This window comes from Schistocerca serialis, chromosome 6 (assembly GCF_023864345.2).
Source record: "Schistocerca serialis cubense isolate TAMUIC-IGC-003099 chromosome 6, iqSchSeri2.2, whole genome shotgun sequence".
NCBI lineage: Eukaryota > Metazoa > Arthropoda > Insecta > Orthoptera > Acrididae > Schistocerca > Schistocerca serialis.
In genome coordinates this window covers 575,683,338-575,707,158 of record NC_064643.1, presented here as the reverse complement: position 1 = coordinate 575,707,158, position 23,821 = coordinate 575,683,338, and the positions used below count along the sequence as shown (strand labels likewise).

Below are 23,821 nucleotides of genomic sequence, written 5' to 3'. Positions count from 1 at the left end.
GACATTGAGTTTACGGAAACATCCTACCTTCAGTAGTCTATTATGGGGCAGCCAAGTGAGCTTGTTGTCGAAAAGAAGACCCAGGAAACAAAACTGTGGGACCACAGGCAATCGTGCAGCGAGATAGAGCTCTGGATCAGTGTGGATCATAGTATGGCGACAGAAGTGGACCACTCGCGATTTTAAAGAAGAGAATTGAAACCCGTGTGAGGGGGTCCATGCAGAGGCACGCCGTATAGCTACCTGGAGCTGCCGCTCTGCAGATGCCATCGAGGAGGAACTAACCCAAATGCAGAAATCATCCACATACAGGGCAGGGGCGACCAAGGGACCGACAGAGGCCACAAGTCCATCGATAGCAATGAGGAAAAGAAGGACACTCAAGACAGAACCCTGTGGGATGCCTGTCTCCTGGGTCCGTTGAGAACTAAAAGCAGTACTAACTCGAACTCTGAATGACCGATGGATCAGGAACTGGCGGATAAAAATCGGGAGTGGGCCCCGAAGACCCCACTGATGAAGGGTAAGTAAGATGTGATGGCACCAGGCCGTGTCATAGGCCTTGCGAAGGTCAAAAAACACTGCAATCAAATGGCGGCGCTGGGAAAAAGCCTGCCGAACTGCGGATTCCAAGCGAAGTAAATGATCGATTGAAGACCGTCCCTCTCGAAAGCCACACTGGTAAGGCGACAATAGATCCCAAGATTCGAGGACCCAATTGAGCCGACGGGCTACCATCCGTTCAAGTAACTTGCAAACAACACTGATCAAACTAATTGGCCAATAGCTGTCAACAGATAGGGGGTTCTTACCAGGCTTAAGGACAGGAACCACAATGCTATGCCTCCACTGAGAAAGGAAGTCGCCCTGGAGCCAACTACGGTTAAACACCCGAAGAAGATGGTGCCGTTGTGGAGCACTGAGATGTTGAAGCAGTTGGTTATGAATGGAATTTGGGCCAGGGGCCGTATCATGAGAAGACGATAGAGCAGAAAGAAATTCCCATTCAGTAAAAGGTTTGTTGTAAGATTCTGACTCACAAGGGGTGAAACATAAGGTGGAAGCTTCAGCCAGCTGTTTTTGATGAAGGAAAGCAGCTGGATAGGAGGCTGACACTGATGCCACTGCAAAATGGGTCGCAAGAACTAATGGGTCCGTACAAATACCATCTGGGAGGTGAAGGCCTGGGAGGGTGGACTGCCAATGGCAACCTTTGAGAGAACTAAGTGTAGCCCATACCCATGACAGAGGGACAGTAGAACCAATGGAAGAAACGAATCGTTCCCAACATATCTGCTTACCCTGTTTGATTAAATAACGGGCTTTAGCACGGAGGCGTTTAAAGGTAGTAAGGCTAGCTACGGATGGGTGCCTCTTAAAGTGTTGCAAAGCTTGACGGCAATCACGGATGGCAATGGCAATGGCCGTACTCCACCACGGGACTTGCCGGCGACGAAATGGTCCAGGTGAGCGCGGGACAGCAAGGCTAGCAGCGCGAACAATCGCATCAGACACGTCACGTAGGACGTCATCAATACAATCCGACAAAGAGGGAGAAAACTCGACCTGTGCAGTGTATAGAGGCCAATCGGCGCGGTGGAAAGACCAACGAGGTAACCTGTCCATCGGGGAGCGGGAAGGGAGCGTGATAATCAACGGGAAGTGGTCACTATCACAAAGGTCGTTGTGTGGCGACCAGTGTAATGAAGGGAGGAGAGAGGGAGAAGAAAGAGAAAGATCAATGGCAGAAAAGGTACCATGACCGGCACTGAAATGAGTAGGGGAGCCATCATTAAGAAGGCACAGGTCGTGGTCTGCAATAAATTGGTATATAAGAAGACCTCGTCTAGATGGAAAGGCACTGCCCCACAAAGGATGATGAGCATTAAAATCCTCGAGGAGGAGGAGGGGAGGAGGAAGTTGCTGAAGAAGGGTGGTTAAGGCAGCAGGTGTAAGAGTCCTGTCAGGAGGGAGATAAAGATTGCTAACTGTGACTGCAGAGTCTAAGTGGATCCTAACAGCAACTGCTTCCAATGTAGTTTGGAGAGGAATCCACGTGCTACTAGCAATGTCTGTACGGACCAACGTACAAACGCCACCAGAAGCCCGCAAGGGTCCGACCCGATTTCGACAAAAAACACGGAACCCACGGAGGGTCGGTGAGTGAGCATCAGTAAAATGAGATTCCTGGAGAACCACACAAGCTGCAGAGTAGGACGAAAGAAGGGATTTCAATTCCAGAAGGTGACGATAGTATCCACTACAATTCCATTGGAGAACCACAGAACAATGGTTTAAATGAGGGCTGAACATGCTAAATCCAGTCATACCCCCAGGTCCCCACCCGTCACCGACAAGGAGGGGGCGACATCCATGAACGACAGGTCAGAATCCGGTTGTGAAGTCGGGGAAGGGACCTCCGGTGACACCAGAGGCTCTTTGTCCCGGGACTTATGTTTGTTCTTCTTTTCAGGCTGAGATCGAGGAGGGCTGTGTGGCATAAATGAGCCATCTGCAGCAAGATCAGGAACAGAAAGAGACCGGGCGACCTGGGGGACGACAGACCGCGGCTCTCGCGGTCGCCGCGCGGCAGCAGACCTTTGACCTGGAAGGTGCCGGGAAGGGGCATCCCGGGAGAGGTGCCCTTGACCGGCAGACGCTGAAGGAGTGGGACACTTCTCCGGCTGGGGAGGAGGAGCAGCGCCCATAGGAGAAGGTGTGGGAGCCGCAGGGGAGGGGGGAGGAGAGGGGTCCGGGATGGGGGTAAGGAAGAGGGAGGAAGGGGTGAAGATGTAACCAAGGCGTAACTAGATGTCATGGACACAGAGTGCAGTCGTGCATATTTCTTACGGGCCTCTGTGTAGGTTAAACGATCGAGGGACTTATACTCCTGTACCTGTTTTTCTTTCTTATATACTGGGCAATCTGGTGAACGCGGAGAATGACTACCATGACAATTTACACATACAGGAGGGGGAACACAGGGACTCCCCTCATGGAGTGGACGTCCACAGTCACCACAGAGAGGGGCCTGTGAACAGCGAGAAGACATGTGGCCAAAACGCAAGCACTTAAAACACCTCATAGGAGGTGGGATGTATGGCTTCACATCACATCGATAGACCATAATCTTAACTTTCTCAGGAAGGGTATCCCCTTCAAAGGCCAGGATAAAGGCACCAGTATCAATACGATTATCTTTAGGACCCTTCTGAACACGCCGAACAAAGTGAACACCCCGCCCTCCAAGATTGTCCCGAAGTTCCTGATCAGTTTGAAGGATGAGGTCCCTGTGAAAAATTACACCTTGTAACATATTTAAAGACTGGCGAGGGGTAATGGACACAGGAATTGTGCCAAGATGGGTACAGGCACGAAGGGCCACAGATTGGGCAGCTGAAGCAGTTTTTATCAGCAACGAACCCGACCGCATCTTGCTCAGGGAGTCCACTTCGCCAAACTTGTCTTCAATGTGTTCCAAAAAGAACAAAGGTTTGACACTGGTGAAAGTATCTGCATCAGTCCTGGTGCAAACTAGGTAACGGGGGAAAGGTTTTGCCCCTAGATGACGGGCCTGACCCTCTTCCCAGGGGGTAGCCCTGGAAGGGAAGGCCAAAGGGGCAAGAGAAGCAGCACTTGAGGAATCAGTTCCACACAGAGAGACGGCCGCAGAAGAACGGCCAGAGTTTTGGACCCGTATGCGTTTCATCTGCATAGCGTCCGCTCTGATACCACCCACTCCGATCAGGGACTCTCCTCACGGGCGCCACCCAGCCACAGCAAGGACCGTCTGGTATAGCGGCCATTGCCGGGAGTTCCGATGCTCCTAGATGACGAGCAACCACTCCATGGCATGCATGAGGAGGTCACAGCTCAGGTATCAGAAGTGTGATCCCTGTGTGTTCAGGGGGCTCAACCAAAAGGGTACATAGCGACCCCACCACACAGGCTGGCTACCGTGCTGGCTATGCACCCTAGCATCAGACAACGACGTGAAAGAAAAGGTGGAATGTACTAGGAGAGCGCACGTCCGAGACACTAGGTAAGGTGCTCTTCCCCAAATGGCTCACACTACGGAGGAGAAATTTTGTAATGGAGGTCAAACCCCAGAGGGGAACCAAGGAATGCCAAAAGGAGGAGATGATTACGCAACAAAGCCGGAGTGTAAAACCAACAGAACCAGGAGGATAGCGGGGGCCAACATAAGCAAGGACACCAATAGAGGGAGAGGAGAGGGCGAGGGGAAAGGAGCATGGAGGGGAAAGGAGGGGAAGGGAAAGGAAATGAAATGCAGCCCGGGAGAGAAAGGAGGCTGCAATGGCTCGGGGCCCCGTGCTCGCCACGCACGTATCCACAAAAGAGTTGTGGACCCTCTGGGGGGCTGTCACATTGTACACCATGTTCTGCAACAGGATAGTGTGTGTTTCAATTATACTCTCTCCATCTATCCTCATTCTCATTCCATCCAGTAAGTCTCCCATGACCGGGGTCCCTGGGTGACTTCTGAACTCTTGCGATTACTAAACCTCATCTGTCCTTGTCCTTTTCCTTTCCATTCAAACCTAATTTTCAATACCTTTTGTACGTGTATTCTCCTGCCATTGCTTGGAAAGTAGATTTTTCATTTATTACACTATATAGTTTCAAAATTTGATTATTTTTGTTGATGTATTAACCTTATTTACAGATATTCATGTTTCCCAAGCACAATAAATTCTTTCTGTGTCACTATTTTGAGGGCACAGACGTGATAGCACATATGCACTCACAGTATATATTCAATCCATTTTACACATCCCCTTTGACATACTTATGCACTAGTGCAGAAAGTAGACTCTCACTCACTCACTCACTCACTCACTCTCTCTCTCTCACGCACAATACTTCAAAAATCTCTACAAACTAAAATATTCCACAGTTCACACTGTCACAAAAGAAAATTCATTGTTACCACACTGTCTGTTGCACACACAACTTTTGTTATGTCTTCTTACTTAGAATGAGATAGTGTACTTCCCTTAATCAAGTACGAGACATTTACTTTCTGAACTTACGATATTACTAACTTTACTATGCTTATGGCCTTTTCCCTCCTTAAGAAAGATGCCTATGTCCAAGAAAACTATTCAAATACATTAATAATTGTTTTCTTCACATATAAATTTCAAATGCATTTTAGGTCAGTAAAGAAGAAAGCAAAAAATTTTACTTACTGCCATTTCCTGATTAGATCATTCCCATCGTATTTTATTTCCTTGTTCAAGAATTCTTCAGCTTTTTCTTTAGTAGGGAAGGTGGCAAACACTGATCCCTTGAATACAAATTTATTTGTTGCTTTGTCCTTGTATGTCCGCATCTGTAATAAATGACTAGCTTAAGATTTTTGATTTTACCTGTTGTGTGACAGGTTCATAATAAATATGGAAGTAATTTTCTTCATAGGAATAAAATTCTCTCCCCTGCAAGAGTGAAGTAATGTAAACTAAAATGGTATATACAGTACCTTGAAGGCTTGAGACTACACTAGATTGGATTGTCTCTGAACAAAGAACAGGACCAATTGACTAATATGACGTAACTACCCACACATAAAAGTCAATCAGCGTATACACAATGTGGAATAGCTACAGATTATTGGATTAGCATTTGCACTTAACAAAATGTATTTTCCTCCTGCTGCTTGCAGCAAGTTGTCATAAATGCACTTATCTTCATCAACACTTTCACCTGAGCTTGCAAGCAACAACAGTTTATTCGTTCATTTTCGGCATTACGTACTTCTTGCATTTTAATTTGAACTTAGTTCTAGAGTTTCCAAGTTACGAGTATTCAGGTACAATTCTGCTTTCATGTGTAATGTCTCCTAATCTGCTCACAGCTCAGACCTGTTATGTACTTTAGTGCATCTCTATGTTTTACAGTTCATGAGAGTGATATTTCAAGCACCACCACTTGGCTTAGTAAGTCCATGCTTATCAAAGATTGGACAGCCATTATTCTAGCTGCACCTGAAAGGTGGTGACCCCTATGTCATTATGTTGTCTCAAAGCAGCACCACCAAAGATAGAGAGTGATACCATAGATCATGGAGTCATTCCTTGACTAATGCTGCATCTTCTAATGCAGAACATTACGTATGCTGGTATCATCTCAAGTTCAATGAGCAGGCAGAGAAATGTACTGCACCGAGTTCCTTCCCAAATGCTAGCAGAAGACAGTTATAGGTGCAGCTGTTTATCAGCAACAGGAAATCAGGATAAAAATATTTGGTGGACAATGGTTTTCATTTAAGTATATTGCCACGAACTATAGCGCATCGCTGCAGACCTCGATGGCATTCTGTTTGTCAGCAATGAGCAAGTCTTCCATATTGACATAGGGAACACAGTTAACAGAACTGGATTTCAGACTATGTCAGCCCTCTATAGCAATAATGGGTGCTGATATTTTGTCTAATTACCATCTACATCCATACTCCGTAACTATTGGGATGCATGGTGGACAATGAATGCTCGGCTCATTGACAGCATTACTGACTACTACAGGATTTCACTGCAGTGCAGCAATGCACAGCACCAAGCTAACACAATGGAGTGATTAAAGTATGCCTCTCTGTTACATTAATTCGAAGCTTTGACTCCTGAACAAGTGCTACATAATACAGTGCACCATACGAAAATTACTGATGGCCCACTAATATCAAGCAGACCTAGGAGTTTGTCACCTAATTGCCTGGTTATCACTAAAGCAGAATATCACACCACACTCAAAGAAGGCATTATTATAACCTACTGGGCATGGTTGTCCCCTCTACACTTAGTACCTAAGAAATGTGGAGCGTAGTATCCATGTGGATAGTATCACACTAATGCCAGAACTGTGCCATATCACTACCCAGTACTGTCAATGCAAGACTAGAATTGCACCTTGGATGGTGCAACCATATCCAGTGTACTCCACTTTGTCAAAGCCTATACCTGGACTACAGTAGCAGACAAAGGCATACAAAACTAGCTGCATACAAAACTAGCTATTATCACTTCATTTGGGTTATTTGAGTGTGGTGTACCAGGTGTAGAAGTATGAAACTGGAATTTGGTTGCAATAATTACACATCTGTAATTTTATTCAAAATAATCTCCATTGCTATTTATACATTTCTCTCATCTCTCCGGCAGGCTTTGAATGGAGGGGATAAAAAAAACACAGCTCTTTTGAAGCGAACCAGTCAGTGAGCCATTTTCATACTAATTGAAGCATTGTTCAGTGAGTGTGTCTCCCAGTGATTGCAAATAGATGAAATTCGTATGAAGCCAAGTCAGGAGGATAATCCATATGCCCTAGTATTGCCTAATTCAATGCCTCGATCGTTTCCCTGAGCTGTTTTGCTGGGTGTGATGGGGCGTAATCATGGGGCAATATGACTGTGTTGCCTTTTTCCATATTCCGGTCTTTTCACATAATGCTCAATTTAAATTTATAATTCGCTGTTGGTAGTGATCACTGTTAATGGTTTCACCAGGTTTAAGCAGCTCATAATAGACGACATGCTGATCCTACCAAACACACAGCATTGTCTTCTTTCCAAAGTGATTTGGTCTTGTGGTGAGGCGTTGATGGTTTGCCTGGATTCACCCATGATTTACGACACAAGCGAACTTCCCCATCGCACCCCCCTCAGATTTAGTTATAAGTTGGCACAGTGGATAGGGCTTGAAAAACTGAACACAGATCAATCGAGAAAACAGGAAGAAGTTGTATGGAACTATGAAAAAAATAAGCAAAATATACAAACTGAGTAGTCCATGTGCAAGATATGCAACATCAAGGATAGTGAGAGCTCAGGAGTGCCGTGGTCCCATGGGAAGCATAAGCAGCTGCAGAACGAGAGGTTCTTGGTTCAAGCCTTTCCTCGGGTGAAAAGTTTAATATTTTATTTTCAGACAATTATCAAAGTGCAGGAACTCACACAATCAGCATTGCTCTCCACAATTCCAGGAGATGTTCAGATTGGCTTGGACATACGCAGGATTTGACGGTCTACACATGGAAAAATTTGAAAACGTTAAAAACATATGTTTTGACAGTGCACAGGGAAAACTGTGCGACTGTGAAACTGTTGCATTCACTTGTTGCAGTTTATGTGACAAACTCTTCTGTTTTTATCACTTTTGGGAGTGATCATCACATCCACAAGAAAACCTAAATCGTGCAAGGAAGAAGAATCTTTTTACCCATTCATCAAGTGTACAAGTTAGGTGGGTCGACAACATATTCCTGTCATGTGACGCACATGCCTTCACGCAGTGTCATATAGAATATATCAGACGTGTTTTCCTGTGGAGGAATCGGTTGACCTATGACCTTGTGATCAAATGTTTTTGGTTCCCATTGGAGAGGCATGTCCTTGCATCTACTAATCGCACGGTTTTGCGGTGCGGTTTCAAAACAGACACTGAACTTTTTACAGTGAACAGAGACGTCAATGAACGAACGGACAGTTCATAACTTTGCGAAAATAAAGAAAGTAAACCGTTCACTCAAGGGAAGACTTGTATGAAGGACCTTTCATTCCACAGCTGCTCACTAACAACGGAACCACGGCGCTCCTGAGCTCACATTTTCCTTGATGTTGCCCATCTTGCGCAAGGACTACTCAGTTTGTATATTTTGCTTACTTTTTTCATAGTTCCACACAACTTCTTCCTGTTTTCTTGATTGATCTGTGTTCAGTTTTTCAAGCCCTATCCATTGTGCCAACTTATAACTAAATCTGAGGGGCGTGCGATGGGGAGGCTCCCTTGTTAGGATCCTCAAAATATATCCATTGTTCATCACCTGTCACTATTCAATGGAGAAACTACTTTCTTTTATATCTGGCAAGAAGCATTTCCCAAGCGGTCTTTCGATTTGTTTGCTGTCTTTCATTCAGTTCATGTAGAACCCATTTTCCCACTTTCTGCACCCTTCCCATAGCTTTCAACCAAATAGAAACAGCTTTCTACATCACATTCAGTTGTTTCGAGAGTTCCTGTTGATCATCATCTTTATCCAATAAGGCCTGCAATTTGTTGTCTTCGAACTTCTTTGGCGGCTTCCAGCACTTTCCAGAGGTTGTTTGCTGAAAGCTTCAACAAGCATTTATGCGATTCTGCAGCAATTTTCTTCAAATGATAACATAAAACCAATGCTGTCTGCAAATATTAGTTTGTAGACACATAACTCTTAATTGTTTACGGGTTTGAAACAGATACCAATGTGTGGAACTTCGGTTACTGTGTGTTGACATTCGTTGTCAGCCGTTACAAAAGCAGATGGCACTGCGGATGTGGTCTCAGGTGCCTTACACTGACGGCTAGCACCATTTATAGGGAAATTCCGGTTTCATACTTTTACACCTGGTACATGACTTGACTTACGGAATGTTGCTAAGACATGGCACTGATTGCGTCAGTTCTGCAAGGCATACATTTTAGCTACTTTGATATTCTAAACTTTACAACAGCAAGGAGCAACACCAACGTCCTCTTATTGAAGTGTTCAAGCGTTCAGAGCAGTATGTGTGGTCTTCTACATGGTTAAATGTGTGTTCAGGCAATCCGAGAATAATTTCCTTGGCCATACGATATCTTCTGCAGGCTCCCTACCATTCCCGGAAAAGGTAGAAACCATCCTGCATACACCGAAGCCAAACACTGTTAAAGAATTACGCAAGTTCCTAAGTCTGTCTAATTTCTATTGCTCGCATGTATTGTGTTCAGCAGAACAAAAACAATAACTGCAGCACTTGCTGGCACAAAGGTTAGAGGCAATACTCCAGTTCAGTGGAACAATGCAATGTGCTCCACTTTTAACACTGCAAAACAGAGAGTGGTGAATGCTGCACTTCTGGCACACCCTGGCTTGATGCACCTTAACATTAGTGGCGACCCGAAGTCAGTCAGCTATTGGTACAGTGCTGCAGTAACTGTCAGCCGACTTATGGCAACCACTTGCTTATTATTCTTACCAACTGTCACTGTCACCAGAGAAGTGAGGTGCCTATTACCATGAACTTCTTGCCTCATATAAAGCACTCAAGTACACACATCAAAAAGTTGTGCATCACTTCTGTTCCGAGAGTTCTGGAACCTGTACAGAAAATTGGAATAGAGAATTCGTCATGGCATACTATCCATAAGTTCATTAAGGCACTGTTGGTCCAGACTGTCCTACTCGTCAACAGCAAATCGGTGGAGATCCCTTAAAGTGGTTGGCGGGTCACGTATGTCATGAACAGCTCTTTTCACTCTATTCACGAGATGTGCACAATGAGGATGCGAATTTTCATCCATGAAGATGAATGCCTCACCAATATGCTGCTGATATAGTTTCACTATTGATTGGAGGATGGCATTCACGTATCGTGCAGCCGTTACGGTGGCTTCCATGACTATCAGTGGCATATGTCGGTCCCATGTAATGCTACCCCCAACTTGCTGCACTCACTGGACAGTGTGTCTAAGGCACTCAGCCTGACCAGGTTGCCTCCAAACACATCTCCGAAGAGTGTCTGGCTGAAGGCATAAGTGACATTCATTGATGAAGATAATGTGATGCCAATCATGAGCCATCCATTCAGCATGTTGTCCGGTCCATCTGTACTGCGCTGCATGGTGATGTGGTTGCAAAGATACACCTCACAATGGACGTCGGGAGTGACGTTGCGCAACATGCACCCTACTGCGCACAGTCTGAGTCTTAACACAATGTTATGTGGCTGCACAAAAAGCATTATTCAACATGGTGGCATTGCTGTCAGGGTTCCTCTGAGCTATAATCCGTAGGTAGTGGTCATCCACTGCAGTAGTATCCCTTGGGCAACCTGAGCAAGGCATGCCATCGACAGTTCCCATCTCTCAATCTCCTCCATGTCCCTTTCTGAGAGCCCTTCCTGGCAAAAAGTAACAATGCGGATGCGATGGAACAGCGGTGTTGACCATCTACCTCCTTCCTGGTGGAATGACGGACAGACTGGCTGTTGGATCCCCTCCGTCTAATAGGCACTGCTCATTCGTGGTTGTTTGCATGTTTGGGTGGGTTTAGTGACATATCTGAACATTCAAAGGCCAATATCCACAGTCAGCATCTATCCTCAGGAGTTCTGGGAATTGGGTTGACGCAAAACTTTTTTTGATGTGTGTACTTTTGGCCATAGATGGAAGCAAGGGAATTTAGCATCTAAGCCTTCAAGTGGAACAGCAACAACTGCTTCCGTCATCAGTATAATGACGTAGCATTTAGCACCGACAAAGCACATTTCCAGAATTGACAATGTAGATACAGACTGCCTCTCACACATCAACAGTGTGTCAAATTCAATAGATTTCAGATTGGTCGGTTTAAATAGGGGCGAGGGGTCAAACTGCAAGGTCATCGGTTCCTTGTTGCCAGTAGAACAATTACCCAAGGGAAAGAAGAAAAATAAAGACGTATGGCACAATAACAGGTGAAAGGAAGAATGACAGGAGGACAACAAACACTACAATGGACAAAAAGAGGACAAGAAAACCACAGATGCAAGAAACAGGGAAAAAGAGATTAAAACCAAGAAAGCAGATTACCATGACTGGCTGACCATAAGAATAAAATAAAAAGGAGAAGCCAGCCACTCAGCAACACATTAAAATTTCCACACTAAGAGTAATAGGGTGGAGGACACCAAGGGACAAAGGACATTCGCTAAAGCTAAAGGTGGGCAGTCCAGCAAGAGGTGGACAACATAGTGACACTGAGGCGGGTCGTCACAACAGAAGAGATAACCATGTCTGAGCCATGTATGGCTAATGCAGAGCTGACAAAAGACAACTGATTCCCTGCGACAAACCTGTGGGGAAGACTTCAATACATTCACAGTCTCCTTAATAACATGCAGCTTGTTGTGCATACTGTTATGACACTGCATCTCCCAAAGCCGAAAAACCTTGCGGCGTAAGACAGAACGCAGGTCAGTTTCCGAGATGCCTGTCTCCAGAAGCGGTTTCCGTGTAGCCTGTCTGCAAATTCGTTGCCTGGGATTCCGACATGTCCCGGGGTCCACACAAACACCAATGAATGACTGGACCATTCCAGGGCAGAGATGGACCCTTGGATGTTCGCTATCAAAGGATGGCGAGGGTAGCACTGGTCAATAGCCTGTAAGCTGCACAGGGAGTCACAACAGTGAAGAAACGACTTACCACAATAGGAACAGATGTACTGAAGTGCACAAGGTCTGCAGTGAATACGCTGTAGCCCGCATGCAAGGAATGCTGTTCAATCTAGCCTTTGGAGACATAGGGGAAGCCAACATTACCATCAGGCATCGCACCATCAGTGTAAATAACTTCAGAGCCCCACCAGTACGCATCAAGAATCGGGAGGAAGTGATAGCAGAGAGCGGCGGGGTTAACTGAGTCCTTAGGGATATGCAAAAGGTCCAGACAAAGCTTCAGCCACGGCGTACACCATGGAGGTGTACATGAATGGACCTCAAGTAGAGGTGCTGAAGGGAAGGACTCCAGTCTGGAGAGAAGGGCTTGCACACTAACTGCAATCGTACGCCCTGACCTGGCCCATCGATGCGGGAGATGAAGTGTTGTGTGTGGGGAAAAGGAGACGATAATTCAGGAGCTGAGAACTACGAATGTGTGCAACATAACTGGCGAGCAGTTGTGCACATCGGATACGCAATGGAGGGACTCCGACCTCCACCAGGACACTGGTCACTGGAATCTTTCTAAAACCTCCCGTCGCTAGGCAAACGCCGTAGTGGTGCACAGGGTCGAGAAAATGGAACACTGAGGGCGTCGCTGAACCACAAACCAGACTCCCATAGTCAAGGCGGGATTGAACGAGGGCTCTGTAGAACTGCAGCAGCGTAAAGTGATCTGCACCCCACTTGGTGTTGCTCAGGCAGTGGAGGGCACTGAGGTGCTGCCAGCACTTCTGCTTAAGCTGACAAAGGTGAGGTAGCTAAGTCAATTGGGGATCGATAACCAGTCTTAAGAATCAATATGTCTCCATTACAGTGAGTAGATCATCATTAAGGTAAAGTTCTGGTGGATGAATGGTACGACGCCGACAAAAGTGCATGACACACGACTTTGCAGCTGAAAACTGGGAGACGTGGGCTACAGTCTAGGCTGCGCTTTGTGAATGGCTCCCTGTAGGTGCTGCTTAGCAACACCAGCACTGGAGGAGCAATACAAAATGCAGAAGTCATCCAAATACAGAGAAAGTGAGACCGACAGCCCTACAGCTGCTGCTAGGCCATTAATGGCCACTAAAAATACACACACTCAATATGAAGTCCTGCGGAATGCCATTCTCCTGAATACGGGTGAACTATGGGAGGCGCAAACTTGGACATGGAAAGTACAGAGCAACAGAAGTTTTGGATAAAAATCGGGAGCGGGCCCAGGAAACCCCACTCATACTATGTGGGAAGGATAGGATGTCGTCAGGTTGTTCATATGCTTTACGTAAATCAAAAAAGACCGCAACCAGGTGTTGACATCTGGAAAAGGCAGTTCGGACGGCAGACTCGAGGGACACAAGATTATCAGTTGTAGAGTGATCCTCGCGGAAGCCACCCTGACATGAGCCAATAGGTCATGTGACTCCAGGACCCAACCAAACCACTGACACCATACATTCCAGCAGCTTACAGAGAACGTTGGTGAGGCTGATGGGCCGATAGCTATCCATATCAAGTGGATTTTTACCGGGTTTTAGTACCAGAATGCTGGTGCTCTCCCACCATTGTGTGTGTGTGTGTGTGTGTGTGTGTGTGTGTGTGTGTGTGTGTATGTGTGTGTGTGTGTGTGTGTGTGTGTGTGTGTGTGTGGAGGGGAGGAGGGGGGGGGGGGGGGGGGGGGGAGAAATCAAGTGTGAAGCTAAACAGTTGCCATAGTTCAGCCAGTTGGTGGAACAAACAGTCGCCATTTCAATAGAGAATGACATCATCATAAGAATGGGAAGGCAGAAAACAATGAGGCAGCCTATGCCTCAGTGTCACCTGCTGCCACCGACTTACTGCCTGAGCAGTCTATATCCATTGTGTGAGGGTCTGGCGAGATCTAGCTCCTCAGCTGACGCCATAATTTTCACCTATCCTCTGACGCAGAGCTCGTAGGCAGTGGTGGTGTGGGTGCCACCCCAATTCCCTTGGTTTGGGGGTCTTCTTTTTTGATTTCTCTCGTTGATCCTAGGGTCTCTCTGGTTGGGAGGGCTTCACTGATTCTGTCTCCGGGACAGAGGATGATTGTGAAGCCCTACAACCAGCTGCTTTTGGGCACTTCAGAGGCTGGCAAGGGTCATCTTTCCCACTAGCAGAAACCTGGGAAGGGATTGACCCAAGGGACCACTTCCTAGAGAGGAGCCGAAGAAGACACACTTCTCCAGCTGAGAAGTGGGGAATGGTGTCCCAGATGGTTTGAGGGACAGTGCTCCTCAGGTAGGAGGTGCAGGAACAACATGGAGGAAGTACCCCCACTATCAAGGGAGCAGGTGTAGTCTTCCAGTTCAGAGCCAACTGAAACTCACAAAACTGATGGGGCTACAACTGTTCTCATAGCGGCAGCATAAGAGGTGGTCATAGATACAGGATGTAGGTGCTCAAGTTTCCTCTTAGCCTTGGCCAGTCAGTCCAGGGTCTCTTATTCCATGATTTTCTTTTCTCGCTGTAAAATCCTGCAGTCTGGTGAGCAAGGGGAAAGATGCTACTCACAATTGACAAAGATGGGAGGCAGAGCACATGGAGTATTGGGATGGGATGGACATCCACAATCTCGACATGTTATGTTGGAAGTACAGCGGGAAGACATACGGCCGAACTTCCAGCACTTAAAGCACTGCATTGGGGGGAGGGATATATTTCTTGACATCACAGCAGTAGACTATCACCTTCTTGCGTAATACGTCACCCCCGGAGGCCAAGATGATGGCACCTGTGGCAACCTGATCATCCCTTGGACACCAATGGACGTGCCAGACAAAATGAACTCCTCGTCGCTCTAAGTTGGTGCACAGGTCGTCAGACTACAGAAGAAGATCCCTGTGGAATATAATACCCTGGACCATATTTAAGCTCTTATGCGGCGTGATGGTAACGAAAACATCTCCCAGCTTGTCATAAGCGAGTAATGCCAATGACTGGGCACAGGATGTCAATTTAATCGAGACTGACCCTGACCGCATTTTGGAGAAGCCCTCCACCTCCCAACTTGTCCTCCAAATGATCTACAAAAAACTGAAGTTCCATCGACACAAACGAGTCCCCCATCAGCTCTCATACAGAGAAGGTAACGGGCCAAGTAAGGATCGCTGCCATCCTTCCTGGCGTTTCCTTCCATGGTGTGGCCACGGGGAGGAACGATGTAGTATCATACTTCCTTGCACTGTACTGAGACTTTGAACGTTTTATCGCACGTGTCATCCAACCTGATGCCACCTTCTTCGAACAGGTGTCCTCCGCACGGGCGCCACTCAGCCGCAGCAAAGGCCACCCGGCAGGATGGCCATTGCTGGGAGTCCCAATGCCACATGGTGACTGGCATCTACTTCTTGGCATGCGTGGGGAGTTACCGGAGCAGGCACCAGCAGAGTGATCCCTGTGTAGTCAGGTGGCTACAACCAACAAGGTACATGGCAGCCTCACCACAACCGACTGGCTACTGTGCTGGATATGAGGTGCAAAGAATTCCAGTCATCATTGGCACAAAAAATGACACTGCATAGTGGGTGGAGGAAAATATATCCAGGAAGGTGTCCTCGGCCAAGAGATAGAGGATGAGCAGAACTGCAATGCTACGATGAGAAAGTGGGCTGAAGATCCCAATGCTCGATAGACACACTGCACTATGTAAGGTGCCCTTCCCCAATTGGCTCACTCTTCAGGAAAACTTTGAAAAATGGAGGTCAAACCCTACAAGGGACCATCACATAAAGGCTGAGAGGCGACACTCCTTAGTCGCCTCATATCTGGCAGGAATACCTCGGGTCTATTCTAACCCCCAGGCCCACAGGGGGGATAGATTTCAGATAACCTGCCCACGCACAACAAAATGCCAGGTGCTCTAGAGTTTCTTAAATGATACTATAGCTGTGTTACAACTGCCACCTGTAAACATTCCTGGTGAAGATGTCAAGCTGTATTGCTATGTCTCTCGAGGAAAGGATCACATCCTTTCCTATCAGCTGCATTTTGTAGACAAGCCTTTGACAGCCTACACAACTTGACACCATGGGGTCCATCCAACACTTCACATGGTGTTTAAGTGTTTTGTCTGGCTTCGGATGGAGAAGACTGCCAATAGTGGACATATACATGTTTGAAATGTCAACTTAGCAAGAGTCTCACCATGTGCATGCACCAGTTCATTATTTTCCCAGATACAACTTTACATTTTGCGCATGTGCATATTGTCACCTTATTACAGGGTCTATATGAGGACAAGAAAAATTTCCTGATTCCCCAGTAACAAAGACACTTTCCTGAGTGCAAATATACTTTACCCCAGTGAAAGTATGTTTTCTGTGTGTTAAGTGACAATATACATTCTGTTGGAACTATAAAATGCCTTTTTTTTGTTGTGGTCTTCAGTCCAAAGACTGATTTGTTGCAGCTCTCCATGCTACTCTATCCCGCGCAAGTCTCTTCATCTCCGAGTAACTATTGCAACCTATGTCCCTCTGAATCTGATTACTGTATTCATCCCTGCCTCCCTCTACGATTTTTACCGCCATGCTTCCATCCAGTACTAAATGGGTGATACCTTGATGCCTCAGAATGTGTCCTACAAAATGATACTTTCCTTCAGACAAGTTTTACCACAAATTATTGTTCTCCTCAATTCTATTCAGTATCTCCTCCTCCTGGTCTTCAGCATTCTTCTGTAGCAGAACTTTTGAAAGCTTCTATTCTCTTCTTGTCTTAACTATTTGGTGTCCATGTTTCACATCCATACATGGCTTCACTCCATACAAATACATTTAGAAAAGACTTCCTGACTCTTAAATCCATATTCAATGTTAACAAATTTCTCTTCTTCAGAAACTCTTTTCTTGCCATTGCCAGTCTACATTTTATACCCTCTATACTTCAATCATCAGTTATTTTGCTTCGCAAGTAGCAAAACTCATCCATTTACTTTAAGTGTCTTATTTCCTAAACTAGTTCCCTCAGCATCACCTGATTTGATTACATTTCATTATCCTCATTCTGCTTTTGTTGATGTCCATCTTATATCCTCTTTTCGAGACTGTGCATTCCGTTCAACTGCTCTTCCAAGTCCTTTGCTGTCCCCAACAATTACAATGTCATCAGCAAACCTGGAAGTTTTTATTTCTTCTCCCTGGACTTTTAAATCCTACACCAAATTTTTCTTTCGTTTCCTTTACTACTTGCTCAATATACAGACTGAATAACATCGGGGCTAGGCTACAACCCTATCTCACTCCATTCTCAACCACTGCTTCTCTTTCATGCCCTCAACCCTTATAACTGCCATCTGGTTTCTGTATAAATTTTAAATAGCCATTCGCTCCATGTATTTTACCCTTGACACCTTTAGAATTTTAAACAATGTATTCCAGGCAACATTGTCAAAAGCTTTCTCTAAGTCTACACATGCTATGCCTGTAGGTTTGCCTTTCCTTAAACTATCTTTTAAAATAAGTGATAGGGTTAGCACTGAAATAAATAAAAAGAACCAGATTGCTTTTGGTCTACAATATTGTAGAACAAAAGCAAACTGGTGCTTTTCATTTATTATAATGTTGTTCTATCAAGAACTGATGGAAGATTCTGTCAACATGGGTCAGTATTGCCTCATGTGCTTCTACACTTCTCTGGAATCCAAACTGGTCTTCCCTGAGGTTGGCTTCTACCAGTTTTTTCATTCTTCCGTAAAGCATTTGTGCTTGTATTTTGCAGCCATGGCTTATTAAACTGATAGTTCAGTAATTTTCACATCTGTCAGCACTTGCTTTCTTTGGAATTGGAATTATATTTTTCTTGAAGTCTGAGGGTATTTCACCTGTCACCAGATAGAAGTGTTTTGTCACAGCTGGCTCTCCCAAGGCTGGCTATCAGTAGCTGTAACGGAATATCATCTACTACCAGGGTCTTGTTTTGAATTACATCTTTCAATGCTGTCAAACTCCTCACGCCATATCTCATCTCCCTTCTCATCTTCCTTTATGTCCTCTTCCATTTCCTTAATATTGCCCTGAAGTACATCTCACTTTTACAGACACTATATACTCCTTCCACTTTTCTGCTTTCCCATCTTTTGCTTAAGATTGGTTTTCCATTCAGCCCTTTATATTCATTCAGGTGGCTCTCTCTTCTCCAAAGACCTCTTTAATTTTCCTGTAGGCAGTATTTATCTGACCCTAGTGATATATGATTCTATATTCTTACATTTTTCCTGTAACTGCCTTCTAGCTGATTCATTTATTGAATTTTATATATTCTTTCTTTCAGCTTACAATTTAAAACATGGTTCTGAAATGTCTAACCATTATATAATCAATTTGAAACCTGGTGCCTCTAGCTTTCTTCCATGTATGCAACTTCCTCTCATGATTCTTAAATCTAGTGTTAGCTATGACTAAATTATGCTCTGTGCAAAATTCTCCAGGAGTCACTTATGACTTAAATTTTCGTCTCCCTTAACTATCTATATAATTTCTTTTATCATACATGTCCTCAATCTGCTCCTTGTCTACAGAGCTAGTTGGCATACAAATTTTTACTACTATGGTGGTAGTGGGCTTCGTGTGTATCTTGGCTACAGTAATGTGTTCACTTTGCTGTTCATAGTAGCTTATCCAAGTTCCTACTTTTTTACTCATTATTAAACCTACTCCTCCATTACCCCTATTTGATTTCAGACGTCCTGTTCCCCTTCCACCAAACTCCACTACTTTCCACTATAAGTAACTTTCAATCTATCCATTTCCCTTTCTAAATTTTCTAACCTACCTGCCCAACTAAGTAATCTGACATTCCATGCTTTGATCCACAGAACACCTGCTTTGTTTCTCTTGATAATGACATGCTCCTGAGCAGTCCCTGCCTAGAGATTTGCCGTCTGGAAGATTTGGATTTTGCAGATGACACAGTTTTATTAGCTCAAAGGCTGACTGATATGCAAGCTAAATTAAACCTGCTGAAAAAAAAGACTGCTGGCCTCAAGATAAATATAGGCAAAACAAAGGAAAAGAGTAAATTCAGAGAATGTGGAGGTGCCACTGTTAATAGGGGAGCAATGGGTGGAGACTGTCAACTCATTCCTGTATCTGGGTAGTATGACAGAAGATGGAGCTGGAGATGATGTGAAAAACTGCATTAAAAAGGCAAATGCTGCCTTCATACACTGTATACAATAAGGAATAATAGAAATAACAAGTACAAAAAAAATTCATTTTTAATACAAATGTGAAGGCTGTCCTGTACACCAGTGAAAGCTGGAAAAAGACAACATCCCAGTGACAAAGCTTCATAGATAGATGTCTCCGAAGCATTATGAATATCTGGTGGCCAGAAAAAAATATGTAATGAGGAGCTCCGGCAAATAAACCAGATACCTATAGAAGACCAGATACAAGAAAGAAAGAGGGGGTGGCTGAGGCACGCATTGAGAAAGCCAGATGGAACCATCGAGAAAAGCATTGGAATGGGACCCCAGGGAACAAGGAAGGGGACAGTGGAAGGGGAAGCAAAAAGAGCTGGCAAGACCTAGGCAGAATTGAGGCAAATGGCAAAAGACAGAGACGGATGGCAAGCTTTCTCAGATGTCCTATGCCCCAATAGGGGCTAAAGGAATTAAGAGACGTATATTTGGAAAGTTGTATTTATGGCTTATTGATTTATGATTAGATTACCTACTAAGCAATCTGAATCGTCAAACTTTGTAATACTATCTAGTTTCAGATTAAAACTATGTGTAATTATGTCATTGAAGCTACTATTATCCCACAAATCAAACAGCTGGAGAGAACTTTCTCATATCACATATACCAATGATCCCTACCAACTCATCCACTCATTTTCAGCAATTCCCAGTCAAAGTTTAGATTGCAATAACAATAAACCAGACTCACTGTCAACAATGTAGGAGAAGAGACTGCTACTTACCATAAAGAATTGAAGATGCATACAGGCACAATTAAAAGACAGGCACTGTATACAAACAGTGTTGCCTATTTGGAACTTTAAGTGTCTTCTTTACGGTAAGTAGCAATCTGTCTTTTCTTACATTATTGATATTCGTACTTTAAGTACTCATTGTTTGATTCTGCTGAAAGACACAGTCAGACATTCAAATACATTGGAAGTCATTTATGACCAGTATTTTTTGTATGGTCAGCTGTATATTGTTCTTTTACAAACTGGGAGTTCAGGAACCCAATTTATACTACTACTGCACAGTATCCAAAAAACCAAATATGTTGGGTATTCAAAAGTTTTGTAACTGTGCCATCAAAAATTAAAAACCTTAAAAACAATAAAAATGAAAAAAGGTGGTCTTTTCATTCATATTCTATATGATTCGTTACAATTTTGAATGCCATACCTTCAAAGTGGGTGAAGTCACAAGAGAGTGCACTATTATATAATGCGCCTGCGCATGCATGCCCCTGTAACCCCTGAATCTAGTGGCAAAGTGGCCAACACGTTTCTTCTACAATGTTCCAGAATCTTCCAGAATGTTGAACAATGGTTTCAAGCTTTCCATTATACAGTTTTCATGGGGATGTGTTCGAACTTAGGGGGCATATTTAGGCAAGAGCAAGAGACAAGCATCAATATACCTCTGAAAATCGATTAGATGAACGAAAGTTAAGTAAATGTAAGTGATTGCTGAAGGTAACGAACAATGTATTTCCTGTCACATTAGGGTTTTGTTGAATACTTAGTGAATTCAGAAGTACTTCATGTTTTTGGGTATTCGAGAGTATTTAGAGTGAAATACCAACATTTTTATGATTTTTATTGTTCCTTTTTACAATGTTTGATCTGGACTGTTCCAAGGAAACAACTGACAATCAGGACCAATCAAAGTGGGTCTTTCAGTTATTGTGTAATAGAAAGTATCATCTAAACAGAGTATATGTTTTAGCACATTCATTAATCTCCTGGGTGATCAAGGCAGAAAATATAGGACATGGGACTTGACCCATGATGAAACAGTAGATAATAATTTGGTTGCGTGTTGGCAAAGCCAATAAATCCAATAAATGTGATGTCATGAAAGTAACTAATAACTTATCTGGCAAATATTGTACTGAACCCTAACCTTTCCTTCATGTACAACACAATAAACCCAGCACCAAAACCCCCCAAGAAACCTTCTCATGCTGCACAATGCAAGGTAAATTTTACTCCAGGGGTTGAGCCTGTTAAAGAAGACAAAGACCACCTATGCTGTAAGAACATCAAAGTACTTTTCATTGGTCAAAGAGAATTTTATGTATAATGCTACAAATACTTATGAAGCAAAATTAGTTTTCAACTGTACGACTCAATCTCCCTGTAGTTTTACACCAGCACAATATCTTGAAATTGTCTGGTGCCACTGCTTACCTGAACATTTTCAACTGTTGAGTGCTGCGCAAAGAAGTCTAACAGTTTGTCAAGAGTAGTATCCTGTACAGGAAAGCCTTTTAAGTAAAGAGTGCGAGTCATTAGCTCCTTCCGCCGTTCTTCATTCCATACAGGTAGCGGCTGGTCTGGCGATCTCCGTATTTTAGAGCGATCTTCACTTATCTGCAAACAAAAAGAATGATAAACCTTGGACACACACACCTGACCCTTTCCCTATCTTAATAACATGTAAAACATACATATTACAATCTCAATGTGAAGTTCTAACAAATTCTGATTAGAGTTACATCCCATTATGCCTGTAGGCTTCTCTAGGAAAAATCTGAAAATTGATGGATAAAGAGCTGTCACAGATACAGAAAATCTGCTTTGACCAATGATGAACCATCTATCCATAAGGAGTGTAACCTCTGAACTTATACTTCATCTTTTCAATAATTTTAGAACTTCTTAAGGTAGCACATTTGTTGGTTTTTCTAAATCTCAACCCAACCTACAACAAGCCAAACTATGGATAACTGTCGCAACAAACTTCATTCCAAATAGATGTAGTCATTCCATCACTGATCAAAACTGGCAGCATAACCAACTCCAACATGATAAATTAAATTTATCAACATCCAATAATCCCACAACTCTTTTCTATTAAAATTCCATTAGAACTTTATCACATGATCAAAGGACAGTATACAGATATCGGGTTGCTCACAGAGAAAAGTATACTGCACAAAGCAAATGAATACAAATTTACTTAATTTTGAAAAGGTCGTTAATGGGTGTGCTAGAGAGGATACAGCTCCCCACTGTCATTTGGTAAGAACTATTTCAGCACATCTGAAATGAGAGTAGGTGATAAGGTAAATAATACTTGGTTTCTATTTGAAAGTTCATTTCAACACAGCCAAAAATGAAATTTCCTTATAGTATCTGTTGAGACGAAATAGGAAAGCTCTCAACTTTGGTTTGAAACCCCTCTGCTTTGTCACTAGAAGCACACTCTTGAGCAGCACTTTTGAAAATATATTTTGACACTACTTTGAGTAGTACTTTAAGAGAGAATCACAGCAATTTCTTGCAACAGTGGAGTTCCTGGAAGCAGCTTTAACTGGAATGTGAATGCAAAGATCACAATCTGTTAAATGTAACCTAGAATGAAGTTTATGTACAGAAGAAGTGGCTTGTTTTGGGAGTAAAATTACTGTAGTTCATTACTGTCCCACAAAAAAATCGATAAAGCAGCTGAGTTTCAGTACATTCTTGCAGTCACTTAGATTGTACAGTGATGACTAATGGTTTTCCTTTACAGAAGAGTATACTTTACCTATATTTATTGTAACTTATCTGTTTTCCAGTTTGCTAACTATATCAAACCTCAAAAAGTTTGAGGAAACTAGCAATTTTTACCACATTTTCTGTTGCCTTAACAGAAATCTCATCTTGTGTACTTCCTTCAATTCTCTTAAGGAGTTATTTAAGTTTTTAGCTCAGTGGATTAAAAGATAATCTGGAGACTAATTTGAAGATATTTGTTCACTGTCCTTTAATACACTGCACTAGCCAAAATGCAACCCCACTGTAAATGCTGACTACTGTCAAACACTTGGCAGCTGCTACAAATCAGTGCACTGGGAGAACTCCCTAGGGTCACATACCTGTGGCACCGGTACCAAAAGGTACATTAAGTGCTGTCCCTCTTGGAGATCCTGTCTCCTCTGCAGAACGTTAGGGATACATAATTACTCATCCATTTGACTGAATGGTGTTTCAATGGTAGATTTAGGCATCCTGCACAGGATAGATAGAGACCAGGGAGGACTGGGGGCAGTTTTGTTTTACAAATCCCCTCCAACCAACAAGTATGAGGTGCTGCCTTTCACTGAAAAACTGAGCCAGTGGGACTCCCTTAACCTGTTTTGGACGAACCTGTTTTGCCCAGTGTCAAGAGGAAGCAAATGCAGAAGGGTAGGTGGTCTATTGTTGGCAGTTAAAACATATGGCAAATGTTGGTACTCACTTAGGGGTATGACAAGCGCACTGTGGGTAAGTCTAGGGACCTCATTCAAAATCTTGAAGATGCTAATCCAGTAGCCATTGAGGGTGCAACCAACTCCAGGCTGTGGCACACACTGGAACAAATGATGGCTGTCGTCTGGGCTCCAAGGTCATCCAGCACAAGGGATTGAGAAG

At 43.9% G+C, this 23,821-nt stretch overlaps 1 protein-coding gene across 2 annotated transcripts in view; it reads right to left on the bottom strand.

Moving 5' to 3' along the window:
- Nucleotides 1-23,821, bottom strand: part of LOC126484316 (la protein homolog) — a 56,791-nt gene that overhangs the window by 17,558 nt on the left and 15,412 nt on the right. For both annotated transcript variants that reach the window (XM_050107754.1, XM_050107753.1), the window contains exons 4-5: nt 21,614-21,796; nt 5,214-5,356 (exon numbers count right to left, since the gene is read on the bottom strand). In XM_050107754.1, the coding sequence (XP_049963711.1) occupies nt 5,214-5,356; nt 21,614-21,796 (326 nt within the window). The remainder of the gene's footprint in view (nt 1-5,213; nt 5,357-21,613; nt 21,797-23,821) is intronic.